We start from the raw sequence: 27,428 nt of genomic DNA on the forward strand, positions 1-27,428 counted from the left end.
AACAAAACATATAAGTCTTAAATTTCAAAATTCGCGCCTGATTTTTCGTTTTTAGCGACAGCAGCGCCTCTAGAATAATGGCGCCAATATTTGAAAATTAAAAACAAAAAGTAAAATTCTTCTATTGTTATCTGGGGTATTATTTTAAATTAATTTTTACCAAAAAATAACTATTTTGATTTGGAATAAGTAAATAAATAAATAAATAAATAAATAAACTTTAGATAAATAATAATAAATTATTTTTTAAACTTTTAAATAAAATGAGATGAAAATAATAACTGATGTTAGAAATTTATTCTTTATTTTTTAAATTTCTTCTTTATGATTGTACAATCATATAGAGAATAGTGAGAATTTTTTGTAATTTAAGTTAAATGATATTTATAGGTGTCGATTATTATGCCTTCTATTCTTGCCTGGATGGCATTGATTTTCCTTCTTCGCTATACGTTCAACGAAGCATTAAAACGTTATTAAACCGATTCATGTGCCAAGTTGATACAAAATTACGATTATTGTTCATTGTTCTCGATGATGACTTCTCGCTCTCAACACACATTCACTCTACTTTCCTAAACTTTCATCCCATTAATTCCATTGTGTTTAATATAATACATTTTATGAATAAGAAACATTAACAAGTTTCTTATAATAGTACGCGCGTCCATTACACATTAGAATAAATATTAATAAACGCAGCTTTAACATTTTTTTTTAAATTCCTTTTATTTTCTATTCGCCACGAAGTGCTAACTTTTGAGGCTTTGTACTCATTTACTATTTACTACTATTTGCTACTATTTTTCGGTATTTTCTACAATTTACTACTACTTTACTACTATTTACAACTATTTACTAATATTTTGTACTATTCTGTACTATTTTGTACTATTCTGTACTATTTTGTACTATTTACTACTATTCAATTATTTACAATATCTATTTTTTTAATAAAACATTTTCCAAAAGAATTCAATTATTTAAAAAAAAATTTTTGAATCAAAAAATTCTTTGCAAAAATTTAATTATTTTTTTGAATAATAAAATTTGTACATGAATTCAATTATTTAAAACACAATTTATTCAAGAAATTTTTAGAAAAAATTAATTATTTAATTTTAAAAAGATTTTTATAAACTTCTTCGCATGAAATCAATTATTTAAAAAAAAATTTCATAAAGTTCTTTGCAAGAATTTAATTTTTTTTAAATATTAATAAAATTCGTTACAAGAAATTAATTATTTTCATAAATAATAAAACTCATCGCAAGGTTTCAATTTTTTTAAATACAATTTTAAATGAATTCCAAAGAAAAAAGCAATTATTCTTTAAAATTTCATTCAAATTCTTCGAAAGAATTCAATTTTTCTTAAAAATTTTATTCCAATTCTTCGAGAGAATTTAATTATTCTTAAAAATTTTATTCAAATTCTTCAAAAAAATTCAATTATTTAAAAAAATTGGGCTACAATTTGTTTAAAAGAAATTTAATTATTCTCAAAAACTTTAATAAAATTCTTCGAAACAATTCAATAAATTTTTAATAAAATTGTTTCAAACCATTCAATTATTTTCAAAAATTTTTCGAAATTCAATTACTTTCAATATCTATCATTTTAATTAAAAATTTGCCAAAAGAATATGAATAATTAAAAAAAACTTTTAAATAAAATTCATTGCAAGTATATATTTAATTATTTTCATAAATTTTAATAAAATCCTTAGTGTAAAAATTCAATTATTTAAAAAAATTTTTAAATGTTTATAAAAATTCAATTTTAAGAAATAATCAATATTATTCATCAAATATTCTATTTTTGTATTGAAATAATTGAATTCTCGTAGAATTTTCCAATAAAAATTGATTTAAAATTGAATATCAGTTGAAAATTTAAATAACAGTTGAATATATTAAATAAATAAATATTAGAAGCATTATGATGTGAATTTTAGGGAAATAATTAAAAGATCTTTGAATTGAAATATTTGAAAATTTTAATTATGTTATAAAACTGTAATAATAATTTACTATTTTCCTAGGAAATGATTAAAGTTTTGAATAATTTTATTTAAAAATTCTAAAAAATAATTTAATTTTAGAAGAAATAGTTGTAATTTTTAGAAGTAGTTCAATTTCAAGAAGGCTTTAGGATTTAAATCATTTAAACTATTTTAATTTCTGTTGGAAGGAAACAAAGGTTTTTGAATATTTATTTTTAAAAAATTATTTTATTTTTGAATGTAATTCAATTTTAAAATTATGAAAAAATTGAGTCGTCAAATTTTTCAATAGCTACTTTTTTTAGTCTTGAAGCTAGAGCTACTACTGGTCCCACACAATCTTACTTTTAATTTTTACTTGGAAATAAATAGTAAATTAGAAAATAAGAGTTTTAATTTTGGTTTTTAAATATTGGCGCCATTATTACAGAGGCGCTGCTGTTGCTAAAAATGAAAAATCTGGCGCGAATTTTGAAATAAGAAAATATAAAAATAAATTTGTATTTCCCATCTACGAAAATAATTTGTAATTATTATAAATAATAGTTAAATGGATCCTGAGTTTACTGAATTAAAATTGAAAAATTCTACAGAGTAATAAAAAGTAATAAATAGCATGTAGTAAATATAAATAAATTTAGAATTTTAGCTTTTGTTTTTAAATATTGCCGCCATTATTCTAGAGGCGCTGCTGTTGATAAAAATGAAAAATCTGGCGCGAATTTTGAAATATAAAAGTAATATACCTTGTGTTTTGAATGAGAAGTAATTTACAAAACCACTTTTTGTCTCTCAGGACCCTAATTTAACTACTGATTTTTATTTCATTTAGATTTTAATTAATTAAATTTTCAAGGTATTTAATTTATTGAATAATTTATTGAATTAATTGAATACTTTACTTAATTAATTGAGTATTTTATTTTATTAATTGAATACTTTATTTAATTAATTGATTATTATATTTAATTAATTCATTAACTGAATACTTTATTGAATTAATTGAATATTTTATTTAATTCATTGAATACTTTATTTAATGAATTGAATATTTTATTTAATAACTTAAATATTTAATTAAATTTTATTTCGAATTTTTTATTTAATTTTAAATTATCAGTTATGTAATTCGATCAAGTCAGTATGTAAATGGACATGCTATTCAGTTGCCCTTAGAGTAACACCTTGCCCTTTTACTACAACCCTCTTTCAATCTGGTTCCATCTTTGGTCATTAATTACATCTAGATGCGCCAACTCGGCACTCAAACCTACCGCAGTGCACTTGAAATCGACTTTCGCATTACGACACTTCCGCTCATGCTGAAAACACTTACTCTTCTCAATTTCAACTTTACCCTCCAAGGAATTTCCTTATGTAATTTATTCAAAAATCGAAAATTGCATTTTTTTTTCTTTTCTAAATAATTTTAATGATTTGCAGTGTCAAATATCATAGTCCTAAATGAAATGAATTCTAAAATAAACAAATTTTCATTCACTTTCTGAAATGAATTGAAATATTTCCAAATTATCAACATATTTAGAAAATGAGTCGCAAAAAGAGATGTGAGATTTTTTTTTCTTTTTAGAATAAATTTTTTTGTTATCAATCTCAAAAGAGAGAAGAGATTTTACATTGATGACACTGATGAGGCACTTTATATTTGAGAAAACGTATTAACAAAAAATGGTTTTTAAAACTCATAAAACTTTGGAAGCTTGTCTAAATTACGTAAACCCGCACAATCTACATCGACTGCATCGTATAGTTGTGAGAAGAAAAACGAAGGAAAATACCGACTGGAACTCATTAACACAGGGATGCTCCGATAAATTGGAAAAAAAGAGCGATGAGCATAATGTTACGAGTAGTGAGATAAAATGCTATTTTCATTCTGAGGAGAAGAAAAAAAATACTACACTTTTTTCACTATATATTCGAAAAGTAAAAATTATTAAAATTTTCCATTTTCTCTTCTTCGCGAACAATGTTGAATCTAGTTCATATGTTTAGAATTTTCACTTCTCTCGAGTCACAGACAACGCTGATTCTATCTATTTTATTTATAGTGGTACCATAAATTTTCGGAACATTTTCACACCAGTTTTTCTTTTAAGAGAAAAAGATTCATGTAATATTTTTTACACAGCATTTTTACGACAAACTTTTGCACAATTAATGTTTATTATTTTTTTTTACTACTATCATAATCGAAAAATTTCTTTAAAAAAAAAAAATTAATTTAATTTTATATACGTTTATTGTTCCAAAAGACAAAAAGTGGTTTTGTAAATTACTTCTCATTCAAAACACAAAGAATATTACTTTTATATTTCAAAATTCGCGCCAGATTTTTCATTTTTAGCAACAGCAGCGCCTCTAGAATAATGGCGGCAATATTTAAAAACAGAAACTAAAATTCTAAATTTATTTTTATTTACTATATAGCAACAGCAGCGCCTCTAGAATAATGGCGGCAATATTTAAAAAAAGAAACTAAAATTCTAAATTTATTTTTATTTACTATATGCTATTTATTACTCTGTAGAATTTTTCAATTTTAATTCACTGAACTCAGGATCCATTTAACTATTATTTATAATAATTACAAATTATTTTCGTAGATAGAAAATAAAAATTTATTTTTATATTTTCTTATTTCAAATTTCGCGCCAGATTTTTCATTTTTAGCAACAGCAGCACCTCTGTAATAATGGCGCCAATATTTAATAACTAAAATTAAAATTCTTATTTTCTAATTTACTATTTATTTCCAAGTAAAAATTAAAAGTAAGATTGTGTGGGACCAGTAGTAGCTGTAGCTTCAAGACTAAAAAAAAAGTAGCTCTCGAAAAATTTGACGACTCATTTTTTTTATAATTTCTAAATCGAATTACATTCAAAAATAAAATTATTTTTAAAAAGTAAATATTTAAAAACCTATTTATCTTTCCAACAGGAATTAAAATATTTATAATGATTTCAATCATAAAGCCTTCTTGAAATTGAACTATTTCTAAAAATTACAACTAATTCTTCAAAAATTAAATTATTTTTTTTTGAAAATATTTTATTAAAATAGTAGATATTGAAATTTTAATTTTAATTATTTAATTAATTTTAATAATTCTGTAAATTTTTTTTTATTTATTATTTATACTATTTATTATTAAAAATAAAATTAAATCTAAGGTCGTGTTAGAGAAAAAGTGTTTTCGTAAATTATTCTTTTAAAATAACAGAATATTAATTTTATTTTTTAAAAATCGCGCCTTTTTTGTATTTAGCAACAGCAGCGCCTTTAGACTAATAATGGCGCTAAAATTTGAAAACAAAAACTAAAATTCTAAATTTATTATCATTTATTATATACTATTTATTGTTATTTATTATTATTAGTTCTTTTTTCATTATTATTTATTATTTATTAATATTCGTTTATTTATTAATGAAATAATTTTTATTAACTAAAAATTACTTTCGTAGATGGAGAATAAAAATTATTTTTTTAGTTTTTAAATTTTTTCCCCCACTTTTTCTGTCTTATTTTAGTAAATTCGTCCGTCTGACGATAATTGTAAATTTTATCACGTCATCTCCTCGTGTAAAAATTTTTTTTTTTTCTAAATTTCCCTTTAAAGTCTTGTTCACTTTGAGGAGACTCTTTTGTCATGTAATTTATTGCAATGTAAAAAAAAAGAAGTAGCAAATCTAGAAAAGAAGTGGAACACACAGACACACATTTCAATGGGAAATGTGGGGAAAAAGAGTAAATACAGAGAGACAAAATGTGACGATTCGCGCAGTTTGAACAGAACCGACCTCATATGTTTGGGATTACTATATATATATATAGAGACACGTTTCATCCTTTTCTAGTTTCATTTTTTACCACCTAATTTTTTTTACCTCTACCCACCTATTTTTATTCTTCTTTTTTATTTACTACTATTTCCGTTAAAGAGGGTTTTTTTAAAAAAAAAAAAGAAAGAAAGACAGAAAAAACGAGTTTATATTTATGTACCGGCGAATCATCGACTATCGAAATACTGACGCTTAACACATTTATAAATGTCGAGCTTGTACTATATACCAGTGAAACGTAGGTTTTATATTTTTTTCCCGAAATATCTTTTCGAAATATAAAATTCACAGTTTACGGATTTACCTCTCCAGAGCATTGCCAATGCAAAAGGACTGATGATAAAAAAAAAAGATACAAAGAAAAATCTTTTATAATCTTTTATATTTCGCGTGCAAAAATTATTTTTTCTCTCTCTCTCTCTTCTTTTTTTCCTGGTTTCAAGATTTTATTTTATTTTTATACTTTTTCGCGTTATTAAAAAGTCTAAAGAAGGAATTTTTTTTCACAAAGAAGAGAATTTGGCTTTTTTCAAAATTTCGAAAATAATATTTTAATATATTTTAATATTCCAGGTCAATAATATGACCATTATTGACCTAGGTTAATAATGGGTACTTTATTGACCGCTGGTCAATATTATTAAATAAAATAATAAAATATAATTTTATATAATTTTTATTGACCTGGACTATTAAAAAATTAAAATATTAAAGTCTAAAGGACAATTTTTTTTCCAAAAATAAGAGAATTTGGTTTTTTTAAAATTTCTAAGATGAGAAATAATAATGTTTTAATATATTTTACTAGTCCTGGTCAATAAAATGACCATTATTGACCTAGGTCAATAATAGTCATTTTATTGACCAGCTGGTATTATAAATTAAAATATTATTATTATTATTTCTCATTTGCCAAATTTTGAAATTTTGAAAAAGCCAAATTCCCTTCTCTTTGGAAAACAAATTTTTTTATTGCCCTAGGGTAATAATGTAAACTTTGTTGAACTGCGAACGCGGTGAATAAAGTGATTATTATTGTCCTAGGGTAATAATGAGTACTTTACTGACCACTGATCAATATTTTTATAAAAAATTACACTTTATTGACTCACAGGTCAATAAAGAACTCATTATTACCCTAGGGAAATAATGGTCATTTTATTGACCAGCTGGACTATTAAAAAAAAATTAAAATAATAACAATAATTAATTATTAATTATTAATAATAATAACAATAATAATACTGTAATTATAATATAATAAATATTAATAAAAGACTAAATTAATATAAATAAAGTTGCCGGTCATTGTTGTAAAAAATATTGATCAGAAATCTTCTTCTATATATTTGAAAAAAGAAATATTCAAAAATCTGATAATTTTTATAAAAATAAAAATTAAGAATGAAAAATAAGAAATTTATTATTTCTATTTGCAGATGAATTTTCTTTTTATGTATATATAAGAGAGGGTGAGTAAAAAAAAATTGTTAATTAAGCTTTATTATTAGTAATGTAGCATTTTTTTATGTTAACTTGTCATTAACCTCTGTTTGCATTCACGATGAGTGAAGAATAGTTGACATATATTTTAGGAGAATACTTGACTGCACTAGGTCATCAGAAAAAGAATTGCAGTTACTGAACTTTATAAATGCATCTCGTTAATTAAAAAGTCGTATATCTTTTTCGTCAGAAATTAATATACCTTCTTTTCTCTTTACTTTCTTTTTGAGTATTTCAATTGACTTGTTGTCAAAAATAGACTGTCAAAAAGAGAAAAAATTCTTTTAAAGAACGAATCAAATTTTTATTATTATTTCTTTAACTTTATTCTGTATTTATTACTATATAATAACGAGTAAGCAATAATTAATTAATTAATTAATTAATAACAACAAGTAAGCAATAATTAATTAATTAATTAATAATAACAACAAGTAAGCAATAATTAATTAATTAATAATAACAACAAGTAAGCAATAATTAAATAATTAATAATAATAATTTTATAAATAAATTTACTAATAAATACAATAAATAAATAAAGTAATTTAAAGTACAGCAATTTTTTTTATGTCCAAGTTTTCGTTTTTTACTCGAAAAAATAATTTTTCATTCCTTGACGATGATGATAATGATGATAACAGTTGTAAAATAATAATAGTCTTTACCTCTTCTTGGTTAAGAAAAAGAATAATAAAAAGATAAAAGAAATTCTTTGTAAAGTGGAACGATAAATAAAGATTTAATTAAATTGATATATAAAGAGTGGTTCGCGTGTCTTTAAAAATTGCATCTATCATTTTGGATAACTCACTGAAAAAGAAAATTTAAGATATGGATAAAATTAATTTATTTTTTTTAGTTAAGTTTTATTTTAGTTAATAAAAATAATTTTATAAATAAATAAGCGAATATTAATAAATAATAAATAATAAATAATGAAACATGAACTAATAATAATAAATAACAATAAATAGTTTATAATAAATGATAATAAATTTAGAATTTTAGATTTTGTTTTCAAATTTTGGCGCCATTATTAGTCTAAAGGCGCTGCTGTTGCTAGATACTAAAAAAGGCGCGATTTTTAAAAAAACAAAATCAATATTCTGTTTTTTTAAAAGAATAATTTACGAAAAACACTTTTGCTCCCACACTTTGCTTTTTGATTTTTTACTTAGAAATAAATAGCAAATATTAAATATTAATAAATTATGAATTTTAATTTTGGTTTTCAAAAATTGGCGCCATTATTCCAGAGGCGCTGCTGTTGCTAAAAACGAAGAACCTGGCGCGAATTTTGAAATAAAAATAATTATTTTTCTTTTTTTAAATAAGAAGTAATTTACCACTTTTTTTCCCTCACGACCTAATTATATAAATTGAGTTTAAATATTTTATTAATTTTTTTTTTATTTTATTTTATTTTTTTTTATTTTTTTTTTATTTTTTATTTTTTTTATTTTTTTTTCTCTTTAATTATAAAGAAGTAGAAAATAAATATATTTAATAGATATAAATAATATATATTAAATAATATTTATTTTGAACGATAAAATTTTTTATATATAAAGAAAAAAGTAATAAACAAGCAATTAAATAGATAAATAAACAAATAAACAATTAAAAGAAATGTAAAATAAGAAAATAATGGAAATTAAAAATCTGAAGAAGTAGAACAATGTAATTTACGGGCAAGGGTTTCTGGAAACAACTTTTCACTCTGTTTACTCTTTGCAAGCATTGCTCAGAGACAACTTAATTTCACCAACAAGAAAACCGATACGGCCAGTGACAATCAAAAAGCAAGTAAATAATTTTTATTCTAGAGTTTCAATATTTATATTCATTTAATTTAATCCCATGTAAATCTATAAAAAAAGTTTATCGAAATTCTCCTTCTTCGTTAAAAACAAAAAACAAATTTATTAATTAATTTCGCGAAATCGTTTCTAAATATCGTTTAATTTCAATATTTTCTTTAATCGTTTTTAACTAGTTTGTAAATACATTTGTAAATAAATATAAACAAATATAATTAAATAGAAAATAATTATAAATATAAAAAAGAATATAAATAAATGCAAAATAATTATAAATAGAAACAAAATAAATATAAATATAAAAAAGAATATAAATAAATGCAAAATAATATAAATAGTAACAAAATAAATATAAATAAATAAAAATATAAAATAGATATAGAGAAATATTTTGAAAATAAATATTTTTTAATTACGTTTCAAAAGAAGAAAGACACCCCATTGAATTCTTTAATTCATTTTTCCTTTTAATTTACAAATACAATAAACTAAATAAACAATCAATAAAATTTATAAATACTAAATAAATATAAAAAATAATATAAATAAATATAAAGAAAGATAAATATAAATAAATAAATAAATACAAATATAAAATCGATATAGAAATATTTTTGAAATTAAATTTTTATTTACGATTTAAAAGAAGGAGACATCCCATTGAATTCTTCAATTAATTTTTTTTCCTTTTTATTTATAAAAATAAATGACATGTTTTGTGTGTTGATATATATATATATATAAATGTACGGGAATTTACAATTTCTGGGATTAAATCCACATACACACACATATATATATATAGGAAAATTCAATGATACTCTCGCATTCCATTCGAAATTGATACAGAGTGACAGATTGAGGATGTGACGAGCAAAATCAAATCAGACAACTATAATTACCAATTTGCTTTTAATCTAATTGTAAGCGAGACTGAAGCGAATGGCATTGAAATATTTATTATTGATACATTAATCTCTACATTTTCTACATTAATATTTGCATTTCATAAATAAACGAGAAAATGTCAATAACTTTTACTCTAATTTATAAATATACCCGACCACGAATATTTATATAAATTTCTAGATTTCAATTCATTGCGAATTTTTCGCAAAATAAAATCAAATATTTCATTTTAATTTAATTTTTTTTTTAAATTTATTCATTTATTTTTAATTTATTCTATTCACTAAGAAAACAATATATTTGAATTAAAGATAATTGTCTTTGTCAACGAAGAATTATTTTTGAATTAAAGATATAATAATTTTGATTCTAATTATAATTTTGATTTATTATACACTGAAAAAAAAATTTATTTGATTCAAAGAACCAATTAATTGACTATTATAAATTAAATATTTACTTGAATCAAATAATATTTATTGGAACTAATTAAATGGTATTTGAACGAATAATTTCAGTATTTAAATATTTAATAAGCAAATACCATTTAATTGACTATAAATATTATTTAATTTAATTAAATATTTAATTGATAGTCAAGTAATCGGTTATTTGAATCAAATAAATTTTTTTTCCGTGTAAGTTTGATTCGACGAAAATGACTTTTTTTGAAAATTTTTTACATTTTACTAATTACTTTTTTAATTAATTTTACTAATTATTATAAAAAAAAAGGAAATTAGAAAGAAAAAATTTTAATGAAATTCCACTGAGAAATTAAGAATTTCATGGAAAATTTTTGAAATATTTTTAAAATAGGTATAAATGTGTAGAATAGACAAGAAAAAGCTGGTGAATGCAAGAAAAAAAGGCAAAAAATAAAGAAAAAAAAGAAAAGACAAGTGTGTAAGGGATGAAGAGGGAAGAGCCTTCAAGCATGAAAGACGAGAGCTGAGGCGGCGAAATGTTCATTGAAAGTGCTTTTACTTTTCTGCAGAGTACGACTAAAGAGTAGATAGTCAGAGGGAGGAAGAAAGAGAGAAAGTACGGAAGTGGAAAAAAAATTATAATATTTGTAATGTCACGATTGAAAAAAAAGTTCGAGGTAAACATATAAATAAGTCAAGTGTTATAACGTTCCATGGATTTCTGATATACAAAATTTATATTTTCACTTTTCGTATTTTTTTGGATTTAATTATTTTAATTTATAACGATTGAATATTATTTTCAAAAAACTTTCGAAAATCAATGATTTTCAATATCTAGTATTCTCAAAAACTTTTTGAGAAAATCAATTATTTTCAATATCTAGTATTTTCATAAAATTTCGCAAATTCAATTATTTAAAAATAAAATTAATGAAATTCATCCAAAATTCAATTATTTTCGTAAATAATAAAATTTCCACTTTAATTCAAATATTCATTTAGAATAGCATTTTCAAAAAAAATTTCGAAAAAATCAATTATTTAACAAAATTTAATATTAAATATTTAAATATACTAATAAATTAGTAAAAATTGCTATTTACTAGTAAATTTGACGAATAAATTAGTTGAAATTGATATTTACTAGTAAAATTGACTAATTCAAAAGCAAAAAGTCCATCACTGACTCAAATTAAAAAACATTTTTACTAATTGGAATTTATAGAGAAAGTTAACAGATAATTGTTTTCCTTTTTAATTTATTTTTGAGTTAATCGGTTCAAGATTTATAATAAACAAATTGTTGAGTAATTACTCTTCGAGAAAATGTGTATTGAGAAATTGATTTTCGCCATATACTTTAAAGTGCCTTATTATAATTTTTTTTCTTTTTCTTTTTTATTTTGCAATTTGTGCGCTTCAAGTTTTGAAGTAGATAATTCACTTACTTGAGAGAAAGAGATCTTGAAGAGCTTGGGCTGCTTGGCAAAGGAGAGCCCAAGTTTCTGCAGCTTCCAAACCTGCACCCCTTAAAGCAAGAACATCCGACGCCACGATACTTAACCCATCTTCGACGCCGCAGACGCCTCCAACGCTCAACGTTGGCATTCTGTTAACAAAAAAGAAATCTGAACTAAATAAAAATTTTTCTTATTTTTTTTTTTTTTAAATACTTTTGAATTTAAATAAAAAAAAAGACATGGAAATTTATTTACAATTTATAATTCATCTCTAAATTTGAATTAGAAATTAGAAATTTATTTACAATTGTAATATTTACTAAAATATTGACTAAAATATTTAACTAAAATATTTTACTAAAATATTTTACTAAAATATTTACTAAAATATATTACTAAAATATTTTACTAAAATATTTACCTACTAAAATCAGGGTTGCCACAGGTCAGGGAAATCAGGGAATTCAGGGAAAAGTTTTTGAAAGTCAGGGAAAGTAAAATTGGTGAGGGAAATCAGGGAAAAGTCAGGGATTTTTATTAAAGTAAATGGAAAAAATTGAATTTTGGAGAAGTTACAAATAATTGCAGACATTCAATTATATTCAAAAGTAATCAAATTTTTCGCATAAATTCAATTATGTTCAAAAATTTAAAAAAATTCCCATCAAAATTCAATTATCTTTAAAAATAATAAAATTCTTCTCCAAATTTCAATTATTTTCAAAAATTTTAATAAAATTCTTTGCAAAATTTCAATTATTGTCAAAAAATTTTCACCAATTCAATGATTTTCAATATCTACTAGTTTAATAAAATTTTTCAAAAGAATTCAATTATTTAAAAAAAAATGTAGACAAAATTCTAAGCAAATATTAAATTATTTTCATAAATAATAAGAATTTCACAGGAATTCAACTATTTACAAATTTTTTATAAATTTCTTCGCAATAATTCAATTATTTTCATAAATAATAACATCTTTTAAAAGAATTCAATTATTTTCAATGAATAATAAAACTCATCATAGAATTTCAATTATTTTTAATACATTTTTAATTGAATTCCTCGAAAAATGTGATTAATCTTGAAAATTTTATTAAAATTTCTCGAAAAAAATTCAATTTTGATGATAAAATTCTTTATGATAATTCAATTTCGAGAAATATTCATTTATTCAATAAATTATTTATTTTTGCATTTAAATAATTGAATTCTCATAGAATTTTCAGATAAAAATTGATTTTAGATAATAATTGAATATTAAAAACATTATAGCATGAATTCTTGAAAATAATTGATAATTGAATTCTTTCGAAGAATTTTAATAAAACTTTTGAAAATAATTCCATTTTTCTAAGAATTTACTTAAAATTGTATTAAAAATAATTAAAATCCTGTGAAAAATTTTATTAATTTATGAAAGTAATTGAATTCAATCAATTTTTTCGAAATTTTTTTTTAATAATTGAATTCATGTGAAAAATTTTATTACTTGTAAAAATATAGGAATTCCTGCAATAAATTTTATTACATTTTATTTGAATAAATAAATTCTTTTGAGAACTTTTATTCAAATAGTAAATTTTGAAAATTTTTGAATTTCAACGAAGAATTTCATTATTTGTGAAATGTAATTTAATTCTTGCAAAAAATTTTTGAAGATAATTAAATTTTTCGAGAATTTTACTTAAAATTCTATTAAAAATAATTGAAGTCCTGTGAAGAATTTTATTATAATTTATGGAAGTAATTGAATTCTTGCAATCAATTAAAAGAAATTTTTTTTTAATAATTGAAATAATGTAAAGAATCTTATTATTTATGAAAATAATTGAATTCCTGCAACGAATTTTATTACATTTCTTTTAAATAATTGAATTCTTTTGAGAACTTTTATTAAAATAGTAAATTTCGAAAATTTTTAAATTTCAGCGAAGAATTTCATTATTTGTGTAATGTAATTGAATTATTGCAAGAAATTTTTGAAGATAATTTCATTTTTCGAGAAATTTACTTAAAATTGTATTAAAAATAAAATAATTGAAACCCTGTGAAGAATTTTATTATTTATGAAAATAATTGAATTATTGCAACGAATTGTATTATAATTTTTGTAAATAATTTAATTTTTTTTGAAAAATTTTATGAAAATTAAAATTTTTATAAAACATGAAGATATCAATTGCTCCGAGTCGAAGACTCGGAGTGATTGATATCTTTATGTTTTATAATGATATTCTTATAAGTTGTTGAATTTTAAAAATATTTTGGGGTGAGGGAAAAAGTCAAAATTTTGTCTGGAAATCAAGGAAATGTCAGGGAAAAATAAAATTAGTTTTTTGTAGCAACCCTGTAAAATATTTTATTAAAATATTTACTAAAATATTTTACTAAAATATTTTTAAAAATATTTTCTAAAATCATTGCTAAGATGATTTTTAACATAATTTTTAAGATCATTTTTAAAAATCCTTTTTAAGCAATATATTTTAAAAGATAATTTATAGAACTATTTTAAATCATCATTTTTTTTTCACCGAGTGAGTAAAATTGTACTTTTCCCCCTAGGGACTAAAATGGCTTTTAAATCAATGTAGGAAGTGTATATAACTTTTTTTCCTCTTTCAAGGATCGTGTCTTCTTCATTTTTTTTTAGAAAAAAGTAGAAATGATAGGAAATTCGAAACTGATGAAGCAAGAGTCGAGAAGTTAAGCTTGAAATAAGTCGCTCCGTTCACATACACACATATATATATATATGTATATATACATATATATATATATATATATATATATATAACGAAAATGTCAGGAGCTTTATAATTCCCAGGAGAAATATAAATCCATTTGACAGGAGAAAAGAGAGTTGAATGTTAGACGTTTTAGAGAAGTTTTAACGGTTAAAAGCAATGTGTACGTGATATTGGATCAAGTTTTCGGAATACAATTCAAAGATACAATATATATATATATTTTATACCATCGAATGCAATGGTCACTAGGATTACAAATCTTCCAATGTGCTAAGTCTAGCAGAAATTTCTGATCGAATCTTATATATAGACTCTTGACCTTTTTCCTATACGAATATCGTTCACAATCAAAGTTTGAATAAAAAAGAAATCAACATTACAATACATATTTGCAAATATTATAAATAAATTTATAAATAAGTTTATAAATAAATACACAAATAATTAAATATATAAGTACAATAAAAATGAATAAATAATATCAATAAACTTTCATTTTTACTTTTGATTATTCTTGTGAATTATTGCGAAGAATTTTATTTAAATCTTTTTAAATAATTGAATAAATCTAAAAAATTAAAGAAAGAATTTGAGAATTTATCAATTTTTAAAAAAATAATTGAAATTCTGAGAACAATTTTATTATTTATGAAAATAATTGAATTTTATTTAATTCTTTTGAAATAATTAAATAAATGTGGAAAAATTAAATAAAGAATTCAAGAATTTATCAATTTTTTAAAAAATAATTGAATTTTTGAGAAGAATTTTATTATTTAATTATTTTTGTAAATTCTTGCGAAGAATTTTATTTAAATCTTTTTAAATTGTTGAATTCTCGTGAAAAATTTTATTATTTTGGAAAATAATTGAAATCTTGTAAAGAATTTTATTTAAATTTTTAAAAGTAGGTAATTTAATTCTTGAGAATCATTTTATTATTTATGCGAAAATAATTGTATTCTTGCCTGGAATTTTATTAAAATTTTTCTAAATAATTGAATTTTCGTGAAAAATGTTATTGCTTGTGAAAATTATTGAATTCTTGCGGTAGAATTTTATAAAAAGTTTTTAAATTGATTTTCATTGAAACATTTTATAATATATTTTAAATACTCCAACTCCTGTGAAAATTTTATTACTTATAAAAAAATTGAATGTTTGCGAAGAATTTTACGAAAAATCTTTTGTGAAATTTTATTAAAATTTTATAGACATTGAAAATTATTGATTTTCGAAAAGGTTTTGAGAATAATTGAATCGTTTTAAAGAATTTTATTACAATTTTTAGAATTTTTTTTTATTTCAACTATTAACGAATTTAAAGTGACGAAAGTTTCCCCAAAAAATAAAGAAAAAAGTAGCTTTCAGCGTCATAAATCTAAAAAAGTATCTAAATAGTATTAAATTGAAAAAAATAGTAAATATTAGGTTTTAGTTGATGAGGGCGAAGCCTGTTTTAATTTTAATTTGATACTTTCAAAAAAACTGTGTTTCACTTTCATTTTCACTTTCATAGTAAGTGACAATAGAAATCTCTTTTATTTTCTTTTTCACTTTCACAAATTTTTTTATTTTCATTTTTATTTTGACAAAATTTTATGTTTCCTTTTATTGATATATTTAAATAAATAAATAAAATATTATTATTAATTTAAATAAAATTTTGTCAGAGTGTAAAAGAAAATGTACGTAAAGTCCAACTTTTTCACTATACAAATTACATTTTCAGTTTTTTTATTAAAAATATTTTTCTTTAAAAAAAATTATCCCTGGGTTTAATTTTTTTTTCCCCAACTCTTAAATCATATTCCTCTTTTCAAAGAGCTTCTAAATTATTATATATATATTTATGAAAAGAGTTAGAAAGAAGTAAAGTTATAAGAATGTTCCAGTTGATTTCATATGTGAATTCTTGCAAAAACCTTGGAAATCGTAAATCATTGCTGGCTGAAGGAAACATCTTTTACCTCAAGTTGAAATAGTTTTTGAGAGTGTTTGAGAGGCACGTGAAGCAGAGCGCGAGGGCTGATGGGATGGGGGGGAGGGGGGAGGGTTTAGCATTTGAGGTATTCAGAGGGCTCTTTGAAAAAAAAGAAAAAAAAATATTCATATATATATAAAATGTTACCAGGAAATGTGATGCGACGCGTAAATTTTTATAGAGCTTCCAGAAAAAGTTACCATGTGTTTTCGTGCAGAAGAAATCGACTTCAAGTCAAATAGCATTTTACGCCAACAAAACTGTGCGGATGCTTTAAGCTTTAAAAAATTTTCTCTCCAAAAAACAACCAAAACCATTGATATTAAGTATAGATATATAAATTATGAATATAAATTAAATTGTATAATCAATTTTTTTTTAATACAATTTTTTTTTAAGAAAATATAATCTTTCTCCTTGTGATTAAAAGAAATAGTTTTTTTCTTCCAGTTTTACTTAAATTACTAATATTAAAATTAAATTTTATTTATTATTATTTATTATTTAATATTAAGTACCAACGTACGTTGGTATTAAATTATTTAATATTATTAAATTATTTAATATTAAGTACCAACGTACGTTGGTACTTAATATTAAATAATAATTAATAATAAATAAAATTTAGTTTTTGTTTTTAAATATTCGCGCCATTAATCTAGAGGCGCAACTGTTGCTAAAATTTAAAAATCTGGCGCGAATTTTAAAAAGTAAAATTATATTTTATTAATATTTTATTATTTTCAATAATATTGATAAATAATAATTATTTTTATCATTATCATTACTAGTATTAGTATTGTAACGTAAGAAGTAATATTAATAATTATAATAATAATTCAAGTGAAATTAAATTAACTGAACGTTAAAGTTAATTAATCTAAAGTTTCGGACAAGTACTGAGAGTGTTACAAGTGGCGCGCATACAACATATATGAGGCATTTTACGTGAAATGTCCTAAGTTGAAATTTCAACTTCTTGAAAAAAATTGAAACTCGAGGAATTTGTTGTTCTATCAAGTAGAAATGTGACCCAAAAAATATTTTTGATTTTTTCGAAAAATTGGAGGGGGTAGAGGGGGGTCAATTTGACCAATTTTGCCAACATCGGCTACTTTGTGAATTTTTTCTGAACATACTTGTAATGGGAAAAATTTTTTAGAATATGTTTCTGAAAGGTTTTTTCGTCCTCTTTCCAATGGTGTATTTTATTTTTTAATATTTTAAAAATTTACCCTAATTTTTGATAATTTATATTTAATTTTCAATTTCCCAAAAATCGGTCCGTTTTTTTTTAAAATAAATTATTGCAAACGAAAGCTAAGGTTTTTTCCTATCGGCATGTAAATTTTCAGAATGCCCTTTTTTTTTGTTTTTGAGTTATTGAATTTCAAAGAATAAATTGCGGCGCGCTGCGTCGCGGTTGCACTGAGCCGCGTGGCAACCCATGGCAACCGGCGTGAGACGAGGCGCCCGCGACGCAGCGCGCCGCAATTTATTCTTTGAAATTCAATAACTCAAAAACAAAAAAAAAGGGCATTCTGAAAATTTACATGCCGATAGGAAAAAACCTTAGCTTTCGTTTGCAATAATTTATTTAAAAAAAAAACGGACCGATTTTTGGGAAATTGAAAATTAAATATAAATTATCAAAAATTAGGGTAAATTTTTAAAATATTAAAAAATAAAATACACCATTGGAAAGAGGACGAAAAAACCTTTCAGAAACATATTCTAAAAAATTTTTCCCATTACAAGTATGTTCAGAAAAAATTCACAAAGTAGCCGATGTTGGCAAAATTGGTCAAATTGACCCCCCTCTACCCCCTCCAATTTTTCGAAAAAATCAAAAATATTTTTTGGGTCACATTTCTACTTGATAGAACAACAAATTCCTCGAGTTTCAATTTTTTTCAAGAAGTTGAAATTTCAACTTAGGACATTTCACGTAAAATGCCTCATATATACATTTCTGAAGAGTAAAAGTAAAACATCTGTCGACAATCCCACAGAACAATATTAGCGAGTACGTTGCGGAAGTTTTAAACTTCTGAATAGGCTCACCATGCATCATTGTTCACTCCCTCGACAGACCTATTTAATACTGTCCTCACAATACCAACACGACTTGAAAATGCCAATTCGCAAAAAAAAAAAAAAAAAAAAAAATTGAAAGAAAAAAAAATCTCACGTAGGCATATACAAATATCGATTTCCAATAGGCAAACAAACCCACCCACAAACACACATTTAACAGATACTCAACATACAAATGAAAATATATATCCGTGTGCTTTTTAATTCGAGACTTTTCAAGAGTCCGAAGAATTAGCTCTGACAAAGTATTTTTTAATTACTATTTGTCCGACACAATCTCAATTGGCATTCAACAATACACCCGTATATATTAATGCCCAATAAAACATGGAGCTAATAAAATTTTCACAATCGTTCGGCAATTTATATATTTATATACATAAAATATGTATTAATAATTGCACACACAGAGAATATAAAAAAAAACTTGTCATAGACATAAATTTCATGATTCGACAAAGGATTTCAATTTTTTTTTCTCTTTCGGTTTTATTTTTAAATTTAAACCACTCCCCCATGGCATAATACTATTTAATGTTCAATTGAAAATTTATTAGTTTTAGAATTCTTTGTACTTATAAAAATTTACGAGATAAAAAGAGAGTCAATAAAAAAAAAAAAAAAATGTCAAAGTGTAATTAAAAAATACCGAGTTTTTTCTCTTTTTGAATTTATATTTCCATATTTTAATTAAGTTACATTCTGAAAATTCCAGTTTCTTTCTTCTTGCAACGATGTTGAAAGAAAAATATCATTAACACGAGAATTATATTCTTAATTGAAAAAAAAATTATTTTGTCGTAATATATAAAGATAGTGGAAAAAATAGTGTTTTGAAATTTTTGAAAATTCACGTGTTCATTATTATGAGTTCATTTGCGTGAGAAATTGAAATTTTATTTTACAAAATTATAAATTAATTAAGAATAAAAATTATAATTGATTATTAATTTTATTTTTTTAAATAATTTAAATTCATCTGGGAGAAAAATAACGGTTTGTAAATTATTTATTATTTAAAAAACGAAGAATATTAACTTTTTTTTTTAAATTCGCGCTAGACTTTTAGTTTTTATCGACAGCAGTGCCTCTAGAATAATGGCGCCAATATTTGAAAGCAAAAATTAAATTTTAAATTCATTTTTTTTATAATAATAATAGCATTATTATTATTATTATCATTATTTTTCTTTTAAAAATATTTCAATTTGATCAAGATTATCGAAAAATTGGGCCAATGGAAAATTTACATTTGTGAAAAGTGTTGAATTTAAAAAATGAATTAAATTAAAAATTTTGGTTTAATTTAGTCTATAATATCAATTTTCCAATGTGAAGAATGAATTTATCATTTGGCTCAATTACTTCCGTATGAATGATTTTCTAAAGTTTCTTGTGATAGAAGCAGGTTTTGTTGAAAAGAACTCCTTTTTCTTAGGAGATGAATGAAACTCCTTTTTTCTCTCTTTCTTTAACTAAAAACTTGTAATTCAACAAAAGGTAATTAATTAAAAAGAATTAAGGAATGATATTGATTTTCATTCTCTCTTTACGTCAAGGAATTATTTTTCTTTTTATTATTATTGCTTAAATTATTATTGCTTAAATTATTATTATTATTATTATTATTATTATTATTATTATTATTATTATTATTATTATTATTATTATTATTATTATTAATATTATTATTATTATTACTATTATTATTATTATTATTATTATTATTATTATTAGTTTAATTATTTTTATTATTATTATTATTTGTATGCAAGCAGAGAAATGTTAAATCTAAATATAATTGGAAGAAAAAAGTTGATATTTCACGATTCTAATTAACTTTTGAGTTTGTCAAAGAGAATCAATTCTAACGTTCATATCCGTTCAATATGTACACTGAGACTGTTTAATAAATCATCAAACAATATGGTGATGACTTGGTAATGTTAATCTTCTAGGATAGACTGAATTTCAAAATGTGTGTCATGAAAGAAAAAAAATCGATTAGATTTATAGGAAATCGGAAGAAATAATATTTATACTATAAAGAAAAATTTTTATTTCAAAATAAGACTAAAATATAATAACAATATCAGGCTTCATACTCAATAATCAATTTTAGAAAATTATCAAAAAGTAGCTTTAATACTAAAAAGATTGTCTGCTAATTGGCGGATGGAGTATTTTGGCAAGGAATTTTGCCAAAATCATTTTACTAAAGAGATTTCTTGTAAATAAACATCTAATGAACAACAGGCAACAATAAAATCTATTGTTTATGAACAATTAAATTTTTAAAAGCTATCAACTTCCAAAAACTCAAAAATTCGATTGTCTGCTAATTGGCGGATGGAGTATTTTGGCAAGGAATTTTGCCAAAATCATTTTACTAAATAAATTTCTAGTAAATAAACATCTAATGAACAACAGGCAACAATAAAATCTATTGTTTATGAACAATTAAATTTTTTAAAGCTATCAACTTCGAAAAACTAAAAAATTCGATTGTCTGCTAATTGGCGGATGGAGTATTTTGGCAAGGAATTTTGCCAAAATCATTTTACTAAAGAGTTTTTTTGTAAATAAACATCTAATGAACAACAGGCAACAATAAAATCTATTGTTTATGAACAATTAAATTTTTAAAAGCTATCAACTTCGAAAAACTCAAAAATTCGATTGTCTGCTAATTGGCGGATGGAGTATTTTGGCAAAGAATTTTGCCAAAATCATTTTACTAAATAAATTTCTAGTAAATAAACATCTAATGAACAACAGGCAACAATAAAATCTATTGTTTATGAACAATTAAATTTTTAAAAGCTATCAACTTCCAAAAACTCAAAAATTCGATTGTCTGCTAATTGGCGGATGGAGTATTTTGGCAAGGAATTTTGCCAAAATCATTTTACTAAAGAGATTTCTTGTAAATAAACATCTAATGAACAACAGGCAACAATAAAATCTATTGTTTATGAACAATTAAATTTTTAAAAGCTATCAACTTCCAAAAACTCAAAAATTCGATTGTCTGCTAATTGGCGGATGGAGTATTTTGGCAAGGAATTTTGCCAAAATCATTTTACTAAAGAGTTTTTTTGTAAATAAACATCTAATGAACAACAGGCAACATTAAAATCTTTTGTTTATCAAAAACCAAATTTTTTTAAGCTATCAACTTCGAAAAACTCAAAAATTCGATTGTCTGCTAATTGGCGGATGGAGAATTTTGGCAAGGAATTTTGCCAAAATCATTTTACTAAAGAGATTTCTTGTAAATAAACATCTAATGAACAACAGGCAGCAATAAAATCTTTTGTTTATGAACAATTAAATTTTTTAAAGCTATTAACTTCGAAAAACTCAAAAATTCGATTGTCTGCTAATTGGCGGATGGAGTATTTTGGCAAAGAATTTTGCCAAAATCATTTTACTAAATAAATTTCTAGTAAATAAACATCTAATGAACAACAGGCAACAATAAAATCTATTGTTTATGAACAATTAAATTTTTAAAAGCTATCAACTTCCAAAAACTCAAAAATTCGATTGTCTGCTAATTGGCGGATGGAGTATTTTGGCAAGGAATTTTGCCAAAATCATTTTACTAAAGAGATTTCTTGTAAATAAACATCTAATGAACAACAGGCAACAATAAAATCTATTGTTTATGAACAATTAAATTTTTAAAAGCTATCAACTTCCAAAAACTCAAAAATTCGATTGTCTGCTAATTGGCGGATGGAGTATTTTGGCAAGGAATTTTGCCAAAATCATTTTACTAAATAAATTTCTAGTAAATAAACATCTAATGAACAACAGGCAACAATAAAATCTATTGTTTATGAACAATTAAATTTTTAAAAGCTATCAACTTCCAAAAACTCAAAAATTCGATTGTCTGCTAATTGGCGGATGGAGTATTTTGGCAAGGAATTTTGCCAAAATCATTTTACTAAATAAATTTCTAGTAAATAAACATCTAATGAACAACAGGCAACAATAAAATCTATTGTTTATGAACAATTAAATTTTTAAAAGCTATCAACTTCCAAAAACTCAAAAATTCGATTGTCTGCTAATTGGCGGATGGAGTATTTTGGCAAGGAATTTTGCCAAAATCATTTTACTAAAGAGATTTCTTGTAAATAAACATCTAATGAACAACAGGCAACAATAAAATCTATTGTTTATGAACAATTAAATTTTTAAAAGCTATCAACTTCCAAAAACTCAAAAATTCGATTGTCTGCTAATTGGCGGATGGAGTATTTTGGCAAGGAATTTTGCCAAAATCATTTTACTAAATAAATTTCTAGTAAATAAACATCTAATGAACAACAGGCAACAATAAAATCTATTGTTTATGAACAATTAAATTTTTTAAAGCTATCAACTTCGAAAAACTAAAAAATTCGATTGTCTGCTAATTGGCGGATGGAGTATTTTGGCAAGGAATTTTGCCAAAATCATTTTACTAAAGAGTTTTTTTGTAAATAAACATCTAATGAACAACAGGCAACATTAAAATCTTTTGTTTATCAAAAACCAAATTTTTTTAAGCTATCAACTTCGAAAAACTCAAAAATTCGATTGTCTGCTAATTGGCGGATGGAGAATTTTGGCAAGGAATTTTGCCAAAATCATTTTACTAAAGAGATTTCTTGTAAATAAACATCTAATGAACAACAGGCAGCAATAAAATCTTTTGTTTATGAACAATTAAATTTTTTAAAGCTATTAACTTCGAAAAACTCAAAAATTCGATTGTCTGCTAATTGGCGGATGGAGTATTTTGGCAAGGAATTTTGCCAAAATCATTTTACTAAAGAGTTTTTTTGTAAATAAACATCTAATGAACAACAGGCAACAATAAAATCTATTGTTTATGAACAATTAAATTTTTAAAAGCTATCAACTTCCAAAAACTCAAAAATTCGATTGTCTGCTAATTGGCGGATGGAGTATTTTGGCAAGGAATTTTGCCAAAATCATTTTACTAAATAAATTTCTAGTAAATAAACATCTAATGAACAACAGGCAACAATAAAATCTATTGTTTATGAACAATTAAATTTTTAAAAGCTATCAACTTCCAAAAACTCAAAAATTCGATTGTCTGCTAATTGGCGGATGGAGTATTTTGGCAAGGAATTTTGCCAAAATCATTTTACTTAATAAATTTCTAGTAAATAAACATCTAATGAATAACAGGCAACATTAAAATCTTTTGTTTATCAAAAACCAAATTTTTTTAAGCTATCAACTTCGAAAAACTCAAAAATTCGATTGTCTGCTAATTGGCGGATGGAGTATTTTGGCAAGGAATTTTGCCAAAATCATTTTACTAAATAAATTTCTAGTAAATAAACATCTAATGAACAACAGGCAACAATAAAATCTATTGTTTATGAACAATTAAATTTTTTAAAGCTATTAACTTCGAAAAACTCAAAAATTCGATTGTCTGCTAATTGGCGGATGGAGTATTTTGGCAAGGAATTTTGCCAAAATCATTTTACTAAAGAGTTTTTTTGTAAATAAACATCTAATGAACAACAGGCAACAATAAAATCTATTGTTTATGAACAATTAAATTTTTAAAAGCTATCAACTTCCAAAAACTCAAAAATTCGATTGTCTGCTAATTGGCGGATGGAGTATTTTGGCAAGGAATTTTGCCAAAATCATTTTACTAAATAAATTTCTAGTAAATAAACATATAATGAACAACAGGCAACAATAAAATCTATTGTTTATGAACAATTAAATTTTTTAAAGCTATCAACTTCGAAAAACTCAAAAATTCGATTGTCTGCTAATTGGCGGATGGAGTATTTTGGCAAGGAATTTTGCCAAAATCATTTTACTTAATAAATTTCTAGTAAATAAACATCTAATGAACAACAGGCAACATTAAAATCTTTTGTTTATCAAAAACCAAATTTTTTTAAGCTATCAACTTCGAAAAACTCAAAAATTCGATTGTCTGCTAATTGGCGGATGGAGAATTTTGGCAAGGAATTTTGCCAAAATCATTTTACTAAAGAGATTTCTTGTAAATAAACATCTATTGAACAACAGGCAACAATAAAATCTATTGTTTATGAACAATTAAATTTTTAAAAGCTATCAACTTCGAAAAACTCAAAAATTCGATTGTCTGCTAATTGGCGGATGGAGTATTTTGGCAAAGAATTTTGCCAAAATCATTTCACTAAAGAGATTTCTTGTAAATAAACATCTATTGAACAACAGGCAACAATAAAATCTATTGTTTATGAACAATTAAATTTTTAAAAGCTATCAACTTCCAAAAACTCAAAAATTCGATTGTCTGCTAATTGGCGGATGGAGTATTTTGGCAAAGAATTTTGCCAAAATCATTTTACTAAATAAATTTCTAGTAAATAATCATCTAATGAACAACAGGCAACAATAAAATCTATTGTTTATGAACAATTAAATTTTTTAAAGCTATCAACTTCGAAAAACTCAAAAATTCGATTGTCTGCTAATTGGCGGATGGAGTATTTTGGCAAGGAATTTTGCCAAAATCATTTTACTTAATAAATTTCTAGTAAATAAACATCTAATGAACAACAGGCAACATTAAAATCTTTTGTTTATCAAAAACCAAATTTTTTTAAGCTATCAACTTCGAAAAACTCAAAAATTCGATTGTCTGCTAATTGGCGGATGGAGAATTTTGGCAAGGAATTTTGCCAAAATCATTTTACTAAAGAGATTTCTTGTAAATAAACATCTAATGAACAACAGGCAACAATAAAATCTATTGTTTATGAACAATTAAATTTTTTAAAGCTATCAACTTCGAAAAACTCAAAAATTCGATTGTCTGCTAATTGGCGGATGGAGTATTTTGGCAAGGAATTTTGCCAAAATCATTTTACTTAATAAATTTCTAGTAAATAAACATCTAATGAACAACAGGCAACATTAAAATCTTTTGTTTATCAAAAACCAAATTTTTTTAAGCTATCAACTTCGAAAAACTCAAAAATTCGATTGTCTGCTAATTGGCGGATGGAGAATTTTGGCAAGGAATTTTGCCAAAATCATTTTACTAAAGAGATTTCTTGTAAATAAACATCTAATGAACAACAGGCAACAATAAAATCTATTGTTTATGAACAATTAAATTTTTTAAAGCTATCAACTTCGAAAAACTCAAAAATTCGATTGTCTGCTAATTGGCGGATGGAGTATTTTGGCAAGGAATTTTGCCAAAATCATTTTACTTAATAAATTTCTAGTAAATAAACATCTAATGAACAACAGGCAACATTAAAATCTTTTGTTTATCAAAAACCAAATTTTTTTAAGCTATCAACTTCGAAAAACTCAAAAATTCGATTGTCTGCTAATTGGCGGATGGAGAATTTTGGCAAGGAATTTTGCCAAAATCATTTTACTAAAGAGATTTCTTGTAAATAAACATCTAATGAACAACAGGCAACAATAAAATCTTTTGTTTATGAACAATTAAATTTTTTAAAGCTATTAACTTCGAAAAACTCAAAAATTCGATTGTCTGCTAATTGGCGGATGGAGTATTTTGGCAAGGAATTTTGCCAAAATCATTTTACTAAAGAGATTTCTTGTAAATAAACATCTATTGAACAACAGGCAACAATAAAATCTATTGTTTATGAACAATTAAATTTTTAAAAGCTATCAACTTCCAAAAACTCAAAAATTCGATTGTCTGCTAATTGGCGGATGGAGTATTTTGGCAAGGAATTTGGCCAAAATCATTTTACTAAAGAGATTTCTTGTAAATAAACATCTAATGAACAACAGGCAACAAAAATATGAATAGTTTATTAACAATTAAATTTTTTAAAGCTATTAACCCAGTGAGCACGTACTGGGACAATTTTGGAACCGTTCTAGAACTGTTCTTTATTTTCATTAATTGTTCTAGAATAGTTCTAGAACGTACACACTGGGTAGAATTATTGCGGGGGCGATGATAAATTTTTTAATGACAGTATATAAAAGAAATAGTTGATCAGCGACATCGTTTTTCAAGCAACGACATTAACTCCCGTATACCATCAATAATCAATATAAATCGTGTTTGAATTGTGTATAAAATTCTGATAGTGATTTTTTAATTTTTGTTTTTTGGTATAAAAGTTTTCCTCGTGTATCCTCATTAATTTGACTCGACTTTAATCTCACCTCAAACATTGTCGATTGGTGCATCGGTACGTGGTGGCGTTCTTGCTTCAATGACCTCGTAGGAAACGGCCGCGGCAACGGCGGCGGCAGTCGCGGATGTTGTAGTGTGACCTCGTGATCCTGGTAGGTAATAGACTAGACAGGACATCATCACAAGAAACAGGAAGAACAGGAACACGAGGTCAAACATCAAGAGAGAGTTCAAAGTCATTAGCTGCATCCTGTGTGACCCCCTTCACCATTACACTCACACTTGTACACTGGACATTCTTTCTTATTTTTCTTCTTCTTCTTCTTTTTTTCTTTTTTTTCTTTCCTTCGTTTTCTTTTCACTTTTATGTGGGTGATTCTTCACTCAGCGGTCACTTTTGATTTCCCACTGTTA

The 27,428-nt window shown here is 23.8% G+C and overlaps 1 protein-coding gene across 2 annotated transcripts in view; it reads right to left on the minus strand.

Annotated features, from left to right (window-relative positions):
- The window catches only part of LOC122498593 (tyrosine-protein phosphatase non-receptor type 13-like), a 244,057-nt gene that overhangs the window by 99,211 nt on the left and 117,418 nt on the right, over positions 1–27,428 (minus strand). Inside the window, exons 1-2 of one of the 2 annotated variants that reach the window (XM_043606393.1) lie at positions 27,044–27,148; positions 11,990–12,150 (exon numbers count right to left, since the gene is read on the minus strand). In XM_043606393.1, coding sequence (XP_043462328.1) covers positions 11,990–12,149 — 160 coding nt within the window. In that variant the 5' untranslated portion in view covers position 12,150; positions 27,044–27,148. Of the gene's footprint in view, positions 1–11,989; positions 12,151–27,043; positions 27,149–27,428 lie in introns of those variants that run through there. The other variant, XM_043606394.1, reaches the window with a different exon arrangement.

Source organism: Leptopilina heterotoma, unplaced genomic scaffold (genome assembly GCF_015476425.1).
Source record: "Leptopilina heterotoma isolate Lh14 unplaced genomic scaffold, ASM1547642v1 Lhet_152, whole genome shotgun sequence".
Lineage (NCBI taxonomy): Eukaryota > Metazoa > Arthropoda > Insecta > Hymenoptera > Figitidae > Leptopilina > Leptopilina heterotoma.